The sequence below is a fragment of the Giraffa tippelskirchi genome, chromosome 13, assembly GCF_054371585.1.
Source record: "Giraffa tippelskirchi isolate mGirTip1 chromosome 13, T2T-mGirTip1v1.2.pri, whole genome shotgun sequence".
NCBI lineage: Eukaryota > Metazoa > Chordata > Mammalia > Artiodactyla > Giraffidae > Giraffa > Giraffa tippelskirchi.
Window position 1 is genome coordinate 103,347,377 of NC_137287.1, and position 20,331 is coordinate 103,367,707.

Consider the following 20,331-nt stretch of genomic DNA (forward strand, 5'->3'; position numbering starts at 1 on the left):
CTGCACCTGGAGTTATAGATTCCTGGTGGGGTCTGTGATACCACCCCGCAACCCCCCGCCAGAAATATATGCAATTTTTTCATCTCTACATATTTTTTTCTGGATGGCGATAGTGGTAAAGAATTCACCTGCCAATGCAGGAGACATAAGAGACAAGGGTTAATCCCCGGGTCGGGAAGATCCCCTGGAGAAGGGCACAGCAACCTATTCCAGTATTCTTGCTTGGAGAATCCCATGGACAGAGCAGCTTGGAGGGCTACAGCCCACAGAGTCGCAAAGAGTCAGACATGACTGAAGCGACTTAGCCCGCACGTATCTTTCATTAAACTGTCAAAGGGGGATTGTGATATGAGAAAGGTCAAGTAGCTCAGACTGTTCCACGCTGGCTGTGTACCTGGGGAAACTGAGGCTCTGAGAGGGAGAAACCAACCCTCCCTGCAGCCAACACTGAGCTGGATGGGGGCCAGCATTGACCAGAGGCTGGGCACTGTCCCTCGTGTGTACCTGTCAGGGAGCTGTCTCCATGCTCCCCACTCTCTGTCCTCATATGGCAGCCGCCACCCAGTTCTGACCCTTCTACAGTCACAGCCAGGATTCAAACTCAGAACTTCAGGGCTCCAAAGGGGCACAGAGAATTTCAGATGGTTAAATACAAGAGTAATACTTGCATCTAAACCGGAGTCTTGATTGTGTCAGGCAATCTCTTCATTTTTTTCAGGGCAGGGGGCAGAGTCATAGTAACGAGGATGGGGCCTGATTGCCTGGATTCCAATCCCAGTCCCCCGAGTTGCTAGCTGACTATCTTGGGCACCAAGATGGTCAGTTTCTTCATCTGTTAAATAGCAAAGCCTACTTCATAGGGCCACTTGCAGATTCCATGAGATGCAAGTCCAGTGTCCAGCACATTGCCTGACCCACAGAGAGTGCTCAATAAATGAGTGATAATATTATTGCGGTTGTTGAGCCAGAGTGTGGTGAAGGTAATGATGAGGAGGGCGGGGAGCATCATGAAGGACCTGGAATATCCTATCAAGGGGTTTTATTTTCTCCTAGAGATGACAGAGAGAATTGTGTGTGCTCAGTCATTTCAGTCGTGTCCGACTCTTTGCGACCCCAAGGACTGCAGCCCACCAGGTTCTTCCCAGCAAGAATGTCCTAGCAAGAATATTGGAGTGGGTTGCCATGCCATCCTCCAGGGGATATTCCCAACCCAGGGGTCCAACCTGCATCTCCACTGCTGAGCCACCAGGGAAGCCCAGAGGGCGACGGGGATTTTTACATAGGGAACCACACCAGCAGAAACACGGTGTTTTAAACCTGGTGGGTGGTGGCACCACTAACCAGCCAGGAGGACCACAGGCTCCCTGCACTCTGGTGAGTCCCACCACCCTGCTCTCCATACACCATCCTACCTCAGGCCTCTTCAGGTACTGTACCCTCTGCTTGAAATGCTTCCAGCCACACAGCAAAGCAGTTCCCTCCCTCACTACCAAACATAGTTTTTCTTTGGTTTATCTGTTTATCCAGGGTCTTTCCCATCAGAATGTCAGCAACATGATTGCAGAGGCTTGCTCACTGTTGTGTCTTCAGTGCCCAGCTCATTGCGCCTGGCACACAGTAGGTACTCAATGAACTTTTGTTGCGTGAATGCCGAGGAGGAGGTTGGGCAGCAGGTGAAGGTTATTTCATCCATCTCCCACCCCCGATCCTGGAATCTGGGCCTCCTCCATCACCCCTAGGTCTTGATGAATCATAAGAACCCCTGTACAGGTGATTATTAGATTACAGAAATTTCAGATCCCTCTTAACTCTAAGTTAATTTTAGGGTTAGGAAAAATAAGCTCAGGTGACCACTATTCATCCTCAGTCAGTCTGCTGCTTTCTTGGGCTGCCCTGAGGCCCTTCCTTTCTTGGGCTCCCCTGGCCTTTAAACTCTAAGTGGGAAGGGTCATTCCCACTAGCCAGGGGTGGGTCCTCCTGGCCAGTAACTTTCAAGACCAGAAGGAGCTGTTTTTTAACAACCGTCATGGGACACAGACTGTCTAGGGTCACATCCTGCTTCCCCTACTCTGGCTGTGTGTCCTTGGACAAGCTGCCTGACTTCTCTGAACTTGTTTCCTCCCAGATTAAGTGAACTCATTCTAGTAAAAAATCAGGCATGAGGGAGGTACTACTTCTATACCTTTACTAGCTAGGATCTGTGGATAGGGAAAGGAAGGGAGCTGGGGAAGAAGAGGTGGGGTTCAGGGAGGACAGGGGCTCAGCCAGGGGGCAGGGGGTTCAGAGAGAAAGAAGAGTTGGGGGCCTTTTCAGGAGACCAGGGCTCCAGGGAGAGATAGCTGTGAGGATAAGGAAGTGGAATTTAGCCCAGCACACTGCAGTGCTGGGAAGATGGCAGGCTCCTCAGGCCGTATGGGATGCAAACTTCCTCCCATTCTTGTTTCCTGCAGGCGCCAGGAACAGCCCCCCCTCACCCCCCATTCCCCCGCCCCCGCCCCTTAGCTCAATGACTGAATGACTGGGAGACGAGATCAGACCGGCAGCTTCTGGGTCTCTTTAATATCCTCCAGGCCCATCCAACCCTCCCCCTCACCCACTCCCACTCCCGCCGCCTTTAATGGGGCGGGGAGGAGGGGAGGCGCGGGTGCGCCCTCCCCCAGCCCAAGAACTAAGGCACCAGGTGGCTGCAGCAGGCCGGCCCAGACACAGAGCCACACACACAGATGGAGGACACACCGACTGCGGACGCAGACAAGCCAGGCGGGCAGAGGGGCAGGAGCAGGGATCAGGCCACCGCGGGGCTCCCACGGGCACTGGGCCCCTCCAGAAGGCCGTGAGAGGCCCAGACGATCCCAGAAGGGGGACCAGTCGGGTGGACGAGGGGCGTCACGGCGGGGGCGGGATCCTCACTTGCTGCCTTTGCTGGACAGACACCGCGGGAGGCAGGAGAAAGTCTGCTTGACGCGCGCCAGCAGCGGCAGCGGCCGGTGGGCCTCCCGGGGCGAGCGCGGCACCAGGCGCTGCAGGGTCCCCTCCGAGGCCGTGGAGTTGGGCGCCGGGGAAGCGACCGCGCTCGCCGAGCCCTGCCGGCAGCGCTTGCACAGCGGCAGCAGCGCGCGCACCTCCTCCTCGTCGCGGAAAGGGCTCTCGCCGAAGCGCTCCTCCAGCTGCCGGCGAAGCTGGGGCGGGAAGAGGAGCGGGGTCGGTGCCCGGCCCGGGGTCCCCTCTCCATCCTCAGGGCTTCCGCTCTTCTACTAGCTCCCCACACCTCGCTAAGCCCCTCCCCTTCCTGAGCGTCCTCTTAGCTTCCCTTGGGGTCTCCATCTCCCTCACTGAGCCCCCTCTCCCTCCAAGTCCCTTACCTCTCCCTGAATCCACTCCTTCCCCTTTGACACTCCAACTTCCAGGCCTACTGAAGTGACCCCCCCACACCTGCACAGTGGGGACCACACTAAACCCTCCCCAGCCTGCACAACTCGGCTCACGCAGGCCCTCTTCCTTGCCTGTCTCTTTCCTAATACAGCCTTGCAGACAAGTCTCGGAACCAGCCGGGCTTCCTACACTAGCTGCTTCTCTCTCTGTTTGTCATCTCCTGTTCCGGGGAGGGGGGAGGGGGGGCTCAGTCCCTGACACCTCCACGTGCCATCTGCCCAGTGGGCACAGGAGAAGGAATTGCTTTGGCCTCCTCAAGGACCCAGGGGTGGAGTAGGGACTGGACAGGTCTCCCCAAAGGAGCAAGAGGCTCAAATGCCTTCAGGTTCCAGGCAGGCAGAGTGGGCATTGCTGGCACCTGGCCAAATTGAAGGGTCCATAATCTGGCCCGCGGGTATACACATCCTAAGTTAAAAATGAGAAGAAAACCTCTGGCCGGCCAAACAAAATACACCTAGGGGCTAAGTTAGCTCAAGAGCCACAAGTTCAAGACCTCAGAAAAATCTTCTGCCAGGTCTGAAGCACAGGCAAAATTCTTTCCAATCGGTGCTCAGCTCAAGTAAGAAGTCTCACACCCCTGCCCCCATTGTTGTTTACTTGCTCAGTCGTGTCCAACTCTTTGCAACCCCATGTGTAGCCCGCCAGGCTCCTCTGTCCATGGGATTTCCCAGGCAAAAATACTGGAGTGGGTTGCCATATCCTCCTCCAGGGTATATTCCTAGCCCAGGGATTGAAACTGCGTCCCCATTGGCCGATTCTTTACCACTGAGCCGCAGCCCCTACCTTCCGGGAACTGCCCCAGCCAAACTCCTCAAGCTGCTGCCTAAAGCCTGGGTTGGGGTTGGCAATGGGCCGGGTGGCCTTGATGGCTTCAAGCACGTCCCTCCAGCTTAGCCCCGTCACAGTCATCACATACGCCGTCACGATGGTGGTGCTTCGGGAGATGCCTGCAAAGCTGGGACACCACACCCCCAAGACTTCAGGTTAGGCCGTCTCCTCTGTGTCCCCCAGGGACCGAATCCACACTCAGCTCTCCTCCCTTTGCCTCCTGAGCTCCAACTACAAGGAACCCGCCTAAACCTGTCTTCTCACATCCAAGCCTTTGCCTTTGCTGTACCCTCTGCATGGCATTCACCCACAACAAAGGCCTGAGTGAAACATCACTTCACTCAATCATTCAACACATGTTTCCTGATCATCTGTGATTTTTCAGGTACTGGGGATATAGTTGGGAATAAAACAGACATGATCTCTGCCAGCCTAGGCTTATAAGATGGTTGGGAGAGACAGACACTAACCAGGGAGACAATTTCAGGTGGTGATAACTGCTTTGAAGATGAGTCCAGGGGCTAGGAGATGGTATAGGAAGAGGTATTCATCTAGTGGAAGGGATGTGGAGGATTAGGGAAGGGGTTCCTAAAGAAGTGACAACAAGCTGAATCCTAAAAGATGGGTAAGGATTGTTAGGAATATTCCAGCAGTGTACAAAGACCACGTGAGTGGGATCCGGATGGACTTGAAGAATGGAGAGATGACCAGTGAAGCTGAAGCAAGGAAAGGAGATAGGGGGAGAGACAGGCTAGAGGTGGTGTCCCTATGGCTGGGGCTCAGGCAGAGCTGCCCTGAAGCAAGCATGGTGAGAAGTCATGGGATGAATGACATCAACAGGGCCAGAGGGTCCTGGGAAAACTCAAAGGTCCCATCTCCCAGCCTGGGGCTCCTCACTGCCCTATACTATAGCCTCCAAGTCTGGAGGGGAGGAGAAGGAGCTGGAACTACTGGAGGATGCTGAACTACCTGCATGACTTCACCTATTCCTCCCAATAGCCCATCAGGTCAACAGTCTGTCCCCCATTTTACAGATGAGAAAATTGAGTCTCAGGGAGAAACAGCTATCTGGCCACAGCTGGGGACAGTGTCCTCCATCAGGCTGTCAGATGAATGGTGGACTGTCAGGCATGGTGACAGGCTGCAGAAGACCCATCACAGGCTGCACTCCCCGCAGGATGAGGGCGTGTTCAGGATGGAGGATACTCACTCACTTCCCCTCCCCCCACGCCCCTCCTAACTCACCAGTGTACAAGGCAGTTTCCCCCATTGAGGCGGCAACAGTGGATGAAGTTAATACATTCCTTGAAGTGCTTTTTGCTAGAGAAGAAAGCAAGAAGGTACTGAGTGCTTGGGGGCGGGGGGGGGCACAGGCCTCCAAGAAGCTGTCCCCACCGCTCCTCCCCCATTTCTGGGATGGCAAGAGACAGACAAAGAGCCCTGGGTCCTCAGGTCAGCTGGCACGTGAGGTGACTAGGGGCCGATGCTGCAGTACAGGTGGAGAAGTGTGTGTGCAATAATGGTGGCATTTCAGGCGGTGAGAGAGGCCTCAGATGAAATCCCACCACAGAGGCAGGAGCACCTCCTCAACGGGTCCTGTGGATCCTGTTTTCATGGAGGATTCATCTTGATCTTTCAAGGAAATGGGCAGGAGGAGTCCCACCCCTCTGGGGTCTACAATCAAAGCACCTGGGGACAATAACAGTCAGCAGTGGGGTTGGGAGCAAGATCCCAAGGGGCACGAGTGTCTGTCTGGGTTCCCCACAGGCTGGGGCCCTTACTACTAATAACACAAACAATCTTGCTTTCTGAGCCCCCATTACACGCCAGGCCCTGTCCTAGAGCCTCAACGTGTACCATCTGATCCTTGAAAGTCTCCTTGATGATGGCAGACCCCCCACCCCTCACACACCCATTTTTCTCTCTCAGAGAGGGGAAGTGATTTGTCCAAGGTCACACAACAAGTAAATGGCAAAGCCTGGCCTGAACCCAGATTCCAAGGCCAGGAAAAGGCTGAGCCTGACCCTTTCAAACCCATGGGGGCATCTGAGCCTGAGGGACAGGGTGCTTTCTCCATCCACAGCTGAGGACACTGAGCTCTTCTGGGAGGTTAAGGCTTGGCCAGCGGCATAGGCAAGGATGTGGCTGAGAGTCAAAGCAGTCTGGGAGACCACCTGTGCTGGGGTCCCCAGGACAGCTCTGGGGCCTCAGTCTTCTCTGTCTTCTCTCAGGCCACCTCCCACCCTCTCTCCTCCCACCACAGGAGGCAGCTGTCCATTTGTCAGCCCACCCAGAGGAACTTACATGGGTACCTCAGGGGCGTCGGCCACTGAGATGCGAAGGTAGGTTATGTCCTGCAAGTACAAAACACACATGGGCAGTGGGCAGCCCTTGCCTGCACCCCCTGACCCCAGCCTGGGCCTCCCAAGCACCTGGCGACCCTAGGCCAGTTCCTGCCCCTCTCTGGGCCACTGTTGTTGTCTCTGTCCAAAGGATAGACAGCTTCTCTGAGGGCCTCTCAGGTCTGACCACCTATGGTTCCAGAACATTCTGAGAAGATAGTATCCTAACCCCACGAGTGGCTTGGGCACCTGCCAAAAAAGAGCCCCGGGACCTTTGATTTAACAGCTGGGAAAGGGTCACTTAAAGTGACACTCTTCCATGTGAGGATTACAAAATTACATAGTAAGAAGGGCAAAGTAGATTTTATTATCTTGAAAAGAAACAAAAACTATGAAGATAAGCTTTTAGTTCATGAACTGTGGTTATAAAACTCTGTGCATGCTAAGTCGCTTCAGTTGTGTCCGACTCTTTGTGACCCCATAGACTGTAGCCCACCAGGCTCCTCTGTCCATGGTATTCTCCAGGCAAGAATACTGGAGTGGTCTGTCACGCCCTCCTCCAGGGCATCTTCCCAACTCTGTACTAATTATTAAAATAATCAAGGTATGAATTGTTAGTAATTTCTCCAACAAACGTGCTCTGACATCATGCCCAACCTTCACACAAGATCTTAAAGATGAGTTCTGTCCACATTCCAAGAGGCACTTTTCTCAAGGACCTCTCTTTGTCCTTTGATATTCAAATGGCTGTTTTCAAGGGCCTGGCCCACCTCCAGCCAGTGACTAAGGGACCCCCTGGCCAGGTCCTCATCTGTTAGTGGCTTATGTGAAATTCCAGCCCTTCTCTATAATTCACCCTCCCCAAGGTCACTTGAGCCTGCATCTTTTGCAAGGTTTGCAATTTCAGTTTGCAACACAATCGGCCTTGAACTTCCTGGGCATTATCAAACCCTGACTGGTAAATTCTCTGATGGATGGAGAGGGAGATGCTGGTGAGGAGAAGGGAGGGCTGTGGGAGCAAGGACTCACTTTGCCAGCTATCATTTCATTAGTAAATATAGTCATGCCTAGACAGCTTCCCCAGGTACTCTAGTGACTGCATTCTCCAAATACTCCAAAACAAGCCTCTCCTATAAAGCAAAAGCAGACTCCACTGACCTGGAAATTTCTTCTTCAAATGACACTGAGAACCAAAGATTATCAGAGGTTGCTCTTAGAGACCATCAAATCTGACACAAGGGAAAACTAAGGCCCAGAGAGGGGGAGGACCCTGCCCAAGGTCACAGAACAAATCTGTGACAGAAGCTGGTCTGGATCTCAGATCTCCAGAGCCCCTTTCCCCTTTCCACCCACCATTCCTTCCCTTCAGTGGGTGACCCAGATCCTAACAGATAAGAAGGAAGGGGCTCTGTTTATAGGTTGAGAATATGATTAACTTTGTTATTATATCAGCTACAATTTATTGAGTACTTATTATGTGGCTCTCAACAACCCATTGGGGTAGGAATTGTTATAAAATTCCCCTTTTTCAGACAACTGAGTTCTAGAGAGGTGAAGTCCTGGGCCCAAGGTTCGAGAGAGAATGTGGTAAAGATATGAATTCAGACCTCTGGACTCTAGCACATCTGGTCTGGATTTCCTCCTTTCCTACTCTAGGTCATAACCCTCACCCTGTCTTTTCCAGGACTTGGTAATACCAGCACCAACCCTCCCAGTGGAGGCCAGTGTGCAAAACATCTTCACCATCTCACAGCTCCCTGGGGACAGACAGGGATGAGGGATCAGAGGCCCAGCCGTGTAAAATCATAGCCCCAGGTCACAAGGGAGATGCAGAGCCAAGAATCATCTATTCAGTTGGACAATGGGAAGCCCCTGTGAGGACTTAGCTCCTTAGCTAAGGAGCTAAGCTTCCTGGATGTGTGGGCTTAGGCAGGTTACTTTACCTCTCTGTTCTTCAGTTGCCAAACAGGGAGCAAGTAGGGATGCTAATGGAAAACAGGTCAGTTTTTAACCAAATGAGTTAGCATGGCTCAGGAAGGCCCATGTGCCAGAATAGGACCTGGAATGTAGTTGGTACTTGATAAATGGGTGCTGTGGGAGTGTAAAACACCCCTCCCCCGCTATGCACAGTCCTGGGGTGGGGGTAAGGCATACCTGCAACAGAGGCTGGGGTGACTCGTGGATGGAGATGATGTGTGTGATCTTATTCCGGCCTAGCTGATCTGTGTCTTTGGCATCTGAAAGAAACAGGATGTCTGAGCCAATCTGGCAGGTGTGATTTATATGTTCCCCACGGTCAAGTGAGGCAGGAGCTCACCGCCCTGCTCTCCTCCTGGTCCCTCCCTCTCCACCTTTGCCCACCCTCCACCAGCGTGCCCTGCTCCTTTGCCACCTCTTGCCCTCAGCATGACAGGTTCCGCCATACTCCTCGGCTTCAGTCTTACCACTGGGATACCCACAGGGAACAGCCCAGCACCTCCTCAGCCTTGCCCCCACTGTTCTTCCCATGGCAAACACCCTTTCCTGGCATATTCTTGACCAGGCAATTCTACTTTTAGGAATCTTGACTACAGAACAATGAACTCACACCAAAAACTGTGTGGGAGAAGACCATGTTCTCCCCTTATGACTGTGAACACATCAGAAATAGTAAAAAATGGGAACAACCCAAAAGGAGACTGGATAAATAATGGTATATTCATACTTGAATACTCTGCAGCCACTAAAAGGATCTCTACGTGCTGACGTGCAAGGAAGTCCACAATATATTATTAAATGCGAAACACAGGCTACAGAATAGCATGCAGAATAGACTTCCATTTTTGTTTTAAATAGTGTATCTGTATCTATAAAGTTAAATGAAACATGAACCAGGGAGATGCCCCCCACAGCTCTCAGTGACCATACTAGGGGCTGGATTCCCAGCGTATGAAGATCTTTTATCATCAAAGTATATAACACTCTATCTCCACTCCATGCCCACTTCATCATCCACCACATTGACTATTTACTATGTGCACCCTTGTCTGGGCATGGCACTGTGGGATCAAGTTCATGACCCCTGCCCTCATGGGCCTACACCCTTAAAAAGGATTCAGACCTTACTTACCAAGTATTCAGAAGTCGATGTGGTGTGAGCTGCTGAGGAAGCTCCCAGGGAGGAAGGGACTAGGGTTTAGGAGAGAGGGAGCCCCTAAGCTCAAGGAGGACAGGAGTGGGTGGAGAAAACTCTGCCCCAGGCAGATGTCCCTCCCTCCCCAAAGCTTTCTCTGACTCCACTGATGGAAGTGACTTCTCCTGCCTCGGGTCTCCGGAGCTCCAGACCAGCCTGTGTCTTAGCACAGGTCTGGGACAGGCAGAGTGCCGTGGCCTTGGGACAGAGCGGGCAGTGCTCACCAGTGAAGTTTCTGAGGTAGAGTCCAGTCTCTAGAGACCTCTCCTCTGAGGAGGAGGTTGTGCCAGGAAGTGTTCCCAGCTTCCCAGCTACAAGCAACACCCCCAAACAGACCTCAACCCAGAACCTCAAGACCAGAAAAACCCTTAGAGGTGGGGCTAGGCCTTGTGCTGAGGCAGACGCTGAGGCTCTGAGCAGGTGCAGGCTTGCCTGGAGTCCAGTGTTCTGAGCCCTTTGCACTGGGGCCGCTCCTCCACCCTTGTCCCCCTTAGACCTCCCTGCTCCCAGCCTGGCATCACTTCCCTGCCCCCAGCCCCATTCCTGAGCATGTCGAGGGTGCGTGGGCCAGAGCATGAATGGTGGACACAGGCCTGGGACAGGGAGCATGCCAGGGCCTTGGGACAGAGTGGGCAGTGCTCACCAATGAAGTTTCCGAGGTAGAGTCCAGGAAGTACCTACAGGAGAGACAGGCAGGGGGTCAACCGGATAGGGGTGCATGACAGCTCCCTTCAGACTCATGAAGAGTGTCTGACCCTCAGGACTCAAGGAGCGAAGTCCTCTCTCTTATGGGCCAGGACTCACTCTCTGTGAGAGGGGTCTAGGGAGGGCGGCAGAGGTGGGCCACCAAGGGAGGCCGGCTTGGATAGGGGGAGAGGAAAAAGGAGGGGGGCACAAAGACCTAGGGAAAGACAGTGGGAGGAGCACAGCGGAGGGGCGAATGGAGCGGTGGACTTCGCAGGTAGCAGGTAGGTGGTGGAGAATTCTGACAGGGAGGCAGTGGGAAGGACGGACAGGTGGGGGGTCGGGCAGAGGAATGGGGGTGTGGGGGTCTGGGTGGGGAAGGATGGAGAAACAGCACTAGAGAGTCCAAGGGGACAGAGACAAGGCAGACAGAGACACATGGAGACAGAGAAAGGGACACAGGGAGAGATAGAGCCTAGGGTTGACAGAGAGCCACAGAAAGACACAGCAAGAAATACAGAGTCACAGAGACACGGAGAGACAGTCAGAGAGAGAGACACTGAAGTCTGCTCTCAGCGTCCCGGGGAGCCAGAGAAATACACACACAGAGACAGCCAGAGCCAGAAGGTCGGAGGCCGGCGCCCGGCCGGGACTGGGGGCGGCCAGGGGCGGGCTGCGCCATCTCGGCCCCCTACCTTGGTCATACCATTCCCCATGATCCCGGGGACGGGGTTCCGGGAGCACCCCCAGCTCGCCACCCGCTGAACGCAAGTGTACCAGCTGCCCTGACGGCCCGGGCCCGGCGCCTGCAGCCTGGCGGGGATCGGGGGGCCCGGCGTCCGCAGCTCGGCCCAGCTCTGCCCAGCCGCCGCCGCCGCCGCCGCCGCCGCCGCCGCCGCCGCCCGCCGCCCCCCGGCCAGGGAGGGAAATGCTGGAGCCGCCGCCGCCGCCACAGGCTCCTCCTACCCCCTCGGTCATGTGGCGGCCCCCCCACCCGTGGGTCGCGGCGGGGGGCTGGACAAAGCCCCAGTGTGCCGGGCCCGGGGCCCGCGGGACAACGACAGCTTGTTGGGGCCGCGTGGGGCCTCCACCTCCGGAGGTGGGGGGCGGGGGCGCTCCCCCCACCCTGGCACCGTCAGGCGCTGAGGGGAGGGCGGCGGATGGGGGCGGAGAGAGCCCCCCAGCCGCGGGGCCCAGAGACCCGGATCCCAGTTCCGGCTCGGCCCGGCCCTCCCTGTGGGGCCCTGGGGCAAAACGCCGGGCTTCTTCGGCATCCTTGGTCTTCTGGTAGAAACGTGACGGGGAGTAGGGGTGGCCGGATTTGGATCGCTAGGGGTCCTCTGATCTTTTGATTCTGCGTGAGGCGAGAAAAGTGGATAATTCCGTCCCTTTGTACACCCTCCTGCCCCGCCTCCATGCAGGCAACCTACCCGCCAGCCATCCTCCTCCCCGACTCCTGCAGCCGGTCTGTCCTCCCATCCTCCACTCCATCCATTCACTGGTCCGTCTACCCATTCATCCAGTCATCCTCCCATCTCTTCCTCTCATACTCTTTGGCCTCTGAAGAGAGTATCATCTGGGTCAGCTTTCCTGGGACCAGGCATAAGTCTACTTAGGATCTCCCATAAATCAGAGGTACATGTGAGGAGAGGGAGATGAGTGAGGGTTACGGTCACCTGGGTCCTTTGGAGTAAAAGAGACTGCAACAGGATGTAGTTAGAGGCAAGAGTCTGGAAAGGTGGGTATGGAGACCAAGGTTCCAGGCCCTATTCATTCACCTATGACCTGTGCAGTGACCCTGGGCAAATCTCCTTGGGCTCCCAGCTACTAACTGTATGTCTCAATGTGTTACTACTAGGCCCAAAGCTGGAGAATGCGAAATAATTGAGAGCACACACCTCCTAGGGGACTGAAATAGTAGCTGCTAAACCAGGTCTGCTCCTCCAGCAGTCACCTGCCCCCCTCCATCTACAGTAGTAGGTGACTGCAGGAGGAAGGTGGGGACAGAGTCCACGGAACCTATTTGAAATACAGTGACTGGAGGAAAATAAGTGTTTCTTTGGTATTTCTTTCTTCCTCAAATTCGCAGTGTACATAGAACTGCCTGTCTCAGCTGTGTGTCCAGGGTTCTCATAAAAACTAAATTATCCAACAGATACTTAGTACCCTCTATATGGTAGTGACACAGAGGTAGGTAAGGTGGTGGTGGTTCCTATCTTTTTGGCTAATGGCCTAGACTGGCATTGCCCAGTATGAATACAATGCAAACCACACGGGTTATCCTAAATTCTCTAGTAACCACATTAAAAATGTAGAAAGAAGCAGGTTGTTACTAATGGTTTTATTTGACCCAGGATAGCAAAAATATAATCATTTCAATGTGTAGTCAATAGTTAAACATTATTAATGACATCTTTTACATTCTTTTAATCGTATTCAGTCTTTAAAATCCAGTGTATATTTTACACTTGGAGCACATCTCAGTTCACATTAGCCACATGTCAAGTACTTAATGCCATATGTGGCTGGTAGCTCCATATTGGACAACAGGGCTAAGAAGGAAGGCAAACAAAACAAGCAAATAGACATAACATTTGCAAACAATGGAAATTTGCTATGGAAGAAACAAAATGGGGGACAGGAAGAACTCTAAACAGGTGACATTTGAGATAAGACCTGACGTGTAAGAAGGACATGGGTGTTTAAAGAGTGGTTTACAGCAGAAGGAACAGCACAAGCAAAGGCTCTTTGGTGGGAAAGCTTGGCCTTTGGGAAGAGTCAGTAGGACTGGAGGGGAGGAGGCCATAGGGAGGTGGCAAGTATGAGGCTAAGGAGGAGAGAGTGAAAGAACATGTGTGGCCATGATTGGGTGTTTATAGTTTCCTGCTCAGCATGATGGAAAGCCTGACAGTAAAATTTTAACCTGAGAGGTCATGTCAACTGATTTACATGGATCACCCTGGCCCCTAACTGGAGTGTAGATTAGAGAGGCAAAGAAGGGAGGTTTTCAGGAGAGATGGTGAGAGATACAGTACCCTGGGAGAAGTGGGAGCTGAGAAACTGGAAAGTGTTGAGGCAGTCAAAGCGCGAGTTGGAAAAGAACTTTCAGACACAGGGCATTTCAGAATGGAGTGAGTTTATTAAGAACAAACAGCAGAGATAAACTGGGCACTGCGAGCTCAGTGGGGCGACCTCCTGACAGACCAGGGAAAGTCAACAGTTTTCATGGATTAACAGCCAATTTTTATAGTCTCAAGACAAAATTCCTGCTGGACGGTTGGTGTTAGGTGACTGGTTGGGGTGCAATAGGGTGTTTACTGGAGTGGGCATCTTTGCTTAACTGGGAGTCAGGAAGCTTGTTAGTGACTATCAGGGGGCTTTTGGCAAGGTTACAAAGGGGCTCAGTCAGCTTCGGGGGAGATCTTGATTCTGGGCTCTGTTTCTGTGGCCTTGGGGCAGGACTCAGCAGAAAGAAGGGGACAGATGTAGCACATATTAGTATTTTGGCAGCACAGCTGACTTGCACATAGAGTAGATATGGAGTATAGGAAGGAATTCTAGGATGACCCCCAGTTTTCCTGCCTTGAAAATCACTATTTGTGCCTCAGAAGTTAAAGCATGGCTATTTATCCATTCAACAAATATTATTTATTGGGCCCTAGGTTACACTGAAAGATGATGCTGTGAAAGTGCTGCACTCAATATGCCAGCAAATTGGAAAACTCAGCAGTGGCCACAGGACTGGAAAAGGTCAGTTTTCATTCCAATCCCAAAGAAAGGCAAGGACGAAGAATGCTCAAACTACCGCACAATTGCACTCATCTCACACGCTAGTAAAGTAATGCTCAAAATTCTCCAAGCCAGGCTTCAGCAATATGTGAACCGTGAACTTCCAGATGTTCAAGCTGGTTTTAGAAAAGGCAGAGGAACCAGAGATCAAATTACCAACATCTGATGGATCATCGAAAAAGCAAGAGAGTTCCAGAAAAACATCTATTTCTGCTTTATTGACTATGCCAAAGCCTTTGACTGTGTGGATCACAATAAACTGTGGACAATTCTGGAAGAGGTGGGAATACTAGACCACCTGACCTGCCTCTTGAGAAACCTGTATGCAGGTCAGGAGGCAACAGTTAGAACTGGACATGGAACAACAGACTGGTTCCAAATAGGAAAAGGAGTACGTCAAGGCTGTATATTGTCACCCTGCTTATTTAACTTATATGCAGAGTACATCATGAGAAACGCTGGGCTGGAAGAAGCATAAGCTGGAATCAAGATTGCCGGGAGAAATATCAATAACCTCAGTTATGCAGATGACACCACCCTTATGGCAGAAAGTGAAGAAGAACTAAAGAGCCTCTTGAAAGTGAAAGAGGAGAGTGAAAAAGCTGGCTTACAGCTCAACATTCAGAAAACTAAGATCATGGCATCTGGTCCCATCACTTCATGGCAAATAGATGGGGAAATAGTGGAAACAGTGAGAGACTTTATTTTTCTGGGCTCCAAAATCACTGCAGATGGTGATTGCAGCCATGAAATTAAAAGACGCTTACTCCTTGGAAAGAAAGTTATGACCAACCTAGATAGCATATTAAAAAGCAGAGACATTACTTTGTCAGCAAAGGTCTGTCTAGTCAAGGCTATGGTTTTTCCAGTGGTCATGTATGAATGTGAGAGACGGACTGTGAAGAAATCTGAGTGCCAAAGAATTGATGCTTTTGAACTGTGGTGTTGGAGAAGACTCTTGAGAGTCCCTTGGACTGCAAGGAGATCCAACCAGTCCATCCTAAAGAAGATCAGCCCTGGGTGCTCATTGGAAGGACTGATGTTGAAGCTGAAACTCCAATACTTTGACTCATTTGAAAAGACCCTTAAGCTGGGAAAGATTGAGGGCAGGAGGAGAAGGGGACGACAGAGGATGAGATGGCTGGATGGCATCACCGACTCGATGCACATGTGTTTGGGTAAACTCTGGGAGTTGGTGATGGACAGGGAGGCCTGGCGTGCTGCGATTCATGGGGTTGCAAAGAGTCGGACACGACTGAGCGACTGAACTGAACTAACTGAGGTTACACATGAAATATTGCGCCAAAGATGTATGATTTGAGTTTCCCAGAATGTCCCACCCCAAGGATAGCTTAAAGAAATGCCTAGAAGGGGGCCGGAAGTCCAATTCCGCTTCATGACCCTGGCCTTAACAGCTGTGTGAACCTGGGCAGGTGACCAAATGCCCCAGGGTCTGTTTCCTCATTCATATGGGATCAACTACCACATAGCCCTCTGTTCCTCTACTTGACTTTTTCAAAGCACATGTAGGAAAGAACTCTATCACATTAAAAACCCTGGGAAAATGTAGTTATTAGAGTTAACACATTTAATATCCATGTACTGTTCAGCCTTTGAAAGTGTTAGTTGTTATAAAGCCTAATTTGCCTTAAATGAGTCACGAAGTGACAGTTTTCTAAAACTAATAATAATGTAAAAATGCTAAAATGCAGTTCTCACCTTGTCTTTCCTTGCTTAGAACCATTTGGTGGTTCACCATGGTAGGCAAATTAATGGACAAAAATGTCCATTTTCTAATTCCTGAACATTGGGAACGTGTTATGTTATGAGGGAATTAAGGCCGCAGATGGAATTGAATTTGCTGTCAGCTGACGGTGAGATGGGGAGATTAGCCTGGATTGTTTGGGTGGGTCCAGTGGAGCCACCTTGGATTCACATATAAGAATCCTTTAAGTGAAAGAGGGAGGCAGGAGTATAAGAGTCAGAGGGGATGTGATGACAGTAGCAGAGGTCACAGTGGTATGATTTCTGGCTTCAAATATGGAAGGGGGCCATGAGCCAAGGAAGACAAAACAAAGAAATAGACTCTCTCCTAGAGCTTCCAGAAGGAACTCAAGGCTGCCAACACCTTCATTTTAGCTTAGTGAGACCCATTTCAGACTTCTGACCTCAAGAACTATATGCTAATACATTTGTATTGTTTTAAGTCACTCAGTTTACGGTAATTACAGCAGCAATAGGAACCTAATACACTCAATGTCCTTGGGAAAAAGTCCAACCTGCTTAGCAGGGCACACAAAGCCTTGTGGGATCAGGCTTCTGCCACTGTGACTTGGAGCAAATTTCTTAACTTCTACAGGCCTCAGATTTACTATCTGTAAAACGAGGAGGGAAAATGCCCCTCTAGGTCTGTAGCAAGGCTAAAAGCGAGGACATATTTAAAGTATCTACTAGAGAGACTGCACGCAGCACATCATCACCATTATTATCATCATTATTGTTATTATTATTACTATCACAGTCCAATTGACAGGGTGTTAGGAGCCTTGGGTTCTACTGCCCTCACTAGGGCTCTGTTTCCACATCTGTGAAAAAGGATACAAACAAAACATACAAGTTTGGCCATCTCATCATTCCTCTCTTCGCTCTTTTCTGATCTGCATTCACTTCCTCAAACGTGTTTCACTCTGTCTTCTGGTTTTGTACATGCTCTTCCCTCTTCCTGGAATGCCCTTCCCGTTCCCTTTACCAGACGAACTCTCATTTCCTCCTGAAAGTCTCTGCTGACTCCAGTTAGCGTTGGTTAGACCCCACCATTGTGCATTACCAAAGTATCCTAAATGTCATCTCTCATAGTACTGATTTTCTGTTATTGCTATGGCTTGTTTTTCATTTAGAAAAAAACCTGAAAAACAGATTCAGATAAGAATATTTTGACATATTTGCTTCAACCGGGTTATTAAAAAAAATTCCAAATAAACTTGACATAGTTGAAGTTTCTTCTTCTCTTTCCTCATCTTTAATTCTTTCCCCACAGGCAATACTGTCATGAATTGGGTGTACATCTTTCCAGTCTGTGTTTTTAAACTTGTGATACCTATATACCTGTAGCATATAGAATATACTTTTCTGTGTGTATAATAGTATAAATATACTATTTATATTTAACACAAATCATAACCTTTAAAAATATTTATCCTTCTACAACTTTCTTTTATTGACCCAAAAATAAGTTTGGAGGATATTTTCACGTTGATAGAGCTGGGTCATTAATTTTTATCACTATATAGTATCTTATTATTAAAATATATCACATTTTATTCATCCATCATCATACTAGTGGACATTTAAATCATTTCTAATATTTTCCACTAATACAAAGAATGTTTTATATTACATGCAAAGAACATCTTCATACATACAACCCTTGCACAAGTGTAAGAACTTCTTTAGGGAAGGTTGTCATCTTGCACATTAGCTGCAAGATGAAAGGTAGTTCATAGGTCTTGCGGCTGTATTCAAAGAGTGTATGTTCAGTAGTTGAATTGATGGGTTGTGAGGTGTGTGCCTTTTCAATTTATAAGATATTGCCAAGTTGCCTTCCAAAGTGTGAATGTGCCAGCAGCATATAAAGATTCCTATTTCCCTACATGCTCACAAACACTTGGCATTGATAAATGTTTTACTTGTTTTCTGGTTGATGTAGTTAAAACCATATTTTATAATTATTTTTATGTATATATCCCAATTGCATATTAGTGATTTGAGTTTCTTCTACTCAAAGTCCCCAGTTTTATATTTTATCCATTTTTCTTTTGCAGGTTGTGGGAGAGAGTCTTTTTCTTAATGGTTTGCAAGAGTTCTTTGAATACTACCCCTTTGTTATACAGGTTGAAGATTTTTACTCCTAATCTGTAGCTTGTCTTTTAGTCTGGTTTATAATGTCTTGTGTTGTATGGCAGTTTAAATTTTGAGAAAGTCACAGATCAGTTTTTCCCTTATGAGTTGCGGTTTATTAAAAAAATCATACTCCACAGTTGATCTTTGAATAACATGAATTTGAACTGGGCAGGTCCAGTTATTTGCAGATATTTTTCAATAAAAGCATAATACAGTACTATACAGTCAGCGATTGGTTGAATCCGAGGTTGTAGAACTGTCTACAAGAAGGGCCAAGTGTCATGTTATAGGTGGTTTTTCAACTGCTTAGGGATTGGTTCCCCTAACTTCTGCCTCATTCAAGGGTCAGTTGTAGTCTGAAATATTTGCTTGCCATATTTATTCTTTAATCTACTTGAATCAGACATCAATTTTTTACTCCTATGGAAAGCCAGTTTCTCAGTACCATTTATTGAGTTCTCCACCCTTTCCCTACGTATTTATGATTCCACCTCTATTGTACATCAGTACAGAAAAACCTGTGTCTGTTTCTAGGATCCCTATAGTATTCCATTAATATTTGCCTCTTTGTACCAGATGTGACTTGATAAGCAGAGAAATATCTCCCTTCCCGAACACATAAACTTTGTTGTTTGGGTTTGACAATGGCTCTCAAAATTCTGATTAGATTTGGGAAAATACATGTCTTTATGATATTGAGTCTTCCCATCCATGTACGTGGTATATCCCTCCACATATTCAGGCCTTCTTTAATGTCCTTCAATAACGCATTGTAATTTTCTCTATGAGAATATTAACTCCACAGTCTTTGTTAGTTTTATTCATTGTTGTATCCTCAGAGTCAAGAATGAGCCAAGACATACAGTAGATGCTTAATAAAAATTTGTTGTTTGATGAAATGTTTTTCACATATTTTGTTAGATATATTCCTACATATTTTTATTGCTATAAAATAACAACAACAAAAATTTTAAAATAGTTTCTAATCAGCTATATGGATATAGGTATATAGATCCTGGGGCAGCGGGAAGTAAGGCAGGGAAGGACATGGAGCCAGTACGGGATACAGGGAGAAATAAATGGCCCGGTTATAGGCAGGGGAGAGACAAGATCAGATTTGTGTTTTAAAGCGCTCTTTGCCAGCAGTGCAGAGAATGAATTCGAACGGGTAGAGCAAAGCGGGCACTCCTAGAGGGTCAGGAGGCTACTGCAGACGTTGAGGTGAGTCCTGGCATAGAGTTGATGAGTGACTGAGCGAAATCAAGAGTGACTGATTGGCCACGTGAGCAACTGACCAGCTGACTTTGTGAGGGACCGAGTAAGGAAACTTAGAACCATCGCATTGACGAAAAACTGACAACTTTTCAGACGCAGGGCTATTAGGTCAACCGAAGTGCAGCCGGAGGAGACACGAGGCGTGAGTGCCCTCGGCTGGCAGCCAGTCTCCGGCTAGGTCGCGGAGGCATAGGGCTGAGGGAGAAAGTTTTAGGGATTAAAGGGGTCTGGACCGCCTTGGCACGCAACGGCTTCTCAGCTTGGGTCTGTGAATTGCGTGGAAAGGAGTTTCCTAACCTCGTCCAATCAGAACGGCAGAGCCCTCCCTCCGTCGCCTTGGCAACGGGACGCTCAGGCTCTAGCCAGACAAAGTGGCGGTTTGGATCGCGCCCTGGGGAATCCTATCATGTCACGACCGAAGGTAAGCGTGCTCCTCGATCCAGATGGTTCATCGTCCCTAGAGAGGGAGAGAAATCGCAGAGGGGTTCAGAAGTTGAGGAGTCCTCGTGGAAGAGATTCCCGTTAGCAAGGAAGAAAATGACGCGTTCAGAGAAAAAACTGCAAGTCCCGGCATCCTGTGCAACGCCGGAGTTTCAGCGCGAGTTCAAGAAATCTGGTTTGCAGGCGGGAAATGTATGAAACTCTAGGATTCTAAACCTTAGTCAGCGATTTCTGTTACTTCTTGGAAAGCTCAGAATTACGGATTTCCTGATCTGGAAAATCTCTTTAGAGATTTACCCAGCCAGCCGCTTGCAACTCTCTCATCCATCCATCCCCCAAACGCTAATTAGTGTTTTTTCCTAGGCCAGCCCAGTGCTGGCCAATGGAGAGGTGAAACGGACAAGCCCCTGCCTTCTAGGAGTGCACAGACCAACGCCCCCGTTTCAAAAGGGTAGAGATTTCTAATCT

At 49.7% G+C, this 20,331-nt stretch overlaps 2 protein-coding genes and 1 long non-coding RNA gene across 23 annotated transcripts in view; 2 read left to right on the forward strand and 1 right to left on the reverse strand.

Annotated features, from left to right (window-relative positions):
• Window positions 1–2,531: 2,531 nt before the first annotated feature.
• DUSP15 (dual specificity phosphatase 15) lies at window positions 2,532–11,480 on the reverse strand. Of its 11 annotated transcripts, none has more exons than XM_081559564.1 (8): window positions 11,236–11,358; window positions 10,418–10,451; window positions 9,712–9,770; window positions 8,757–8,839; window positions 6,565–6,614; window positions 5,506–5,580; window positions 4,216–4,387; window positions 2,532–3,179 (listed from the first exon to the last, which is right to left on the reverse strand). In XM_081559564.1, the coding sequence occupies exons 7-8, from the start codon at window positions 4,339–4,341 to the stop codon at window positions 2,907–2,909; spliced, it is 399 nt and encodes a 132-aa protein (XP_081415690.1). In that variant the 5' UTR covers window positions 4,342–4,387; window positions 5,506–5,580; window positions 6,565–6,614; window positions 8,757–8,839; window positions 9,712–9,770; window positions 10,418–10,451; window positions 11,236–11,358; the 3' UTR covers window positions 2,532–2,906. The 11 variants fall into 11 exon arrangements, with proteins under 11 accessions (XP_081415690.1, XP_081415687.1, XP_081415684.1 ...); XM_081559561.1 differs by having other exon boundaries at window positions 11,154–11,358; XM_081559558.1 differs by lacking the exon at window positions 9,712–9,770 and having other exon boundaries at window positions 11,236–11,480.
• A 73-nt stretch (window positions 11,481–11,553) lies between these two features.
• LOC145533066 (uncharacterized) lies at window positions 11,554–15,954 on the forward strand. The gene is made up of 2 exons (XR_014073791.1): window positions 11,554–12,196; window positions 14,121–15,954. It is a non-coding gene; the product is annotated as an uncharacterized LOC145533066 (long non-coding RNA).
• Window positions 15,955–19,331: 3,377 nt separating this feature from the next.
• TTLL9 (tubulin tyrosine ligase like 9) overlaps window positions 19,332–20,331 on the forward strand; it is a 51,032-nt gene continuing 50,032 nt past the window's right edge. For 6 of the 11 annotated variants that reach the window (XM_081559549.1, XM_081559551.1, XM_081559547.1 and 3 more), the window contains exon 1: window positions 19,787–19,843. Coding sequence is in view for 4 of the 11 variants with exons in the window: in XM_081559545.1 (XP_081415671.1) it covers window positions 19,829–19,843 (15 nt within the window). In the remaining 7 variants the exon portion in view is untranslated. Of the gene's footprint in view, window positions 19,369–19,786; window positions 20,056–20,331 lie in introns of those variants that run through there. The other 5 variants (XM_081559550.1, XM_081559543.1, XM_081559544.1 and 2 more) reach the window with 2 other exon arrangements.

Excerpts from the sequence above, each read along its gene's own strand:
- DUSP15 (XM_081559558.1), bottom strand. The coding sequence starts at position 11,436 with ATGACCGAGGGGGTAGGAGGAGCCTGTGGCGGCGGCGGCGGCTCCAGC. Across the intron at positions 8,840-10,417 it reads CTACCTCGGAAACTTCATTG|ATGCCAAAGACACAGATCAG; the intron begins GTGAGCACTGCC and ends TGTTTCTTTCAG. Across the intron at positions 6,615-8,756 it reads CACCCCAGCCTCTGTTGCAG|GACATAACCTACCTTCGCAT; the intron begins GTATGCCTTACC and ends TTGTACTTGCAG.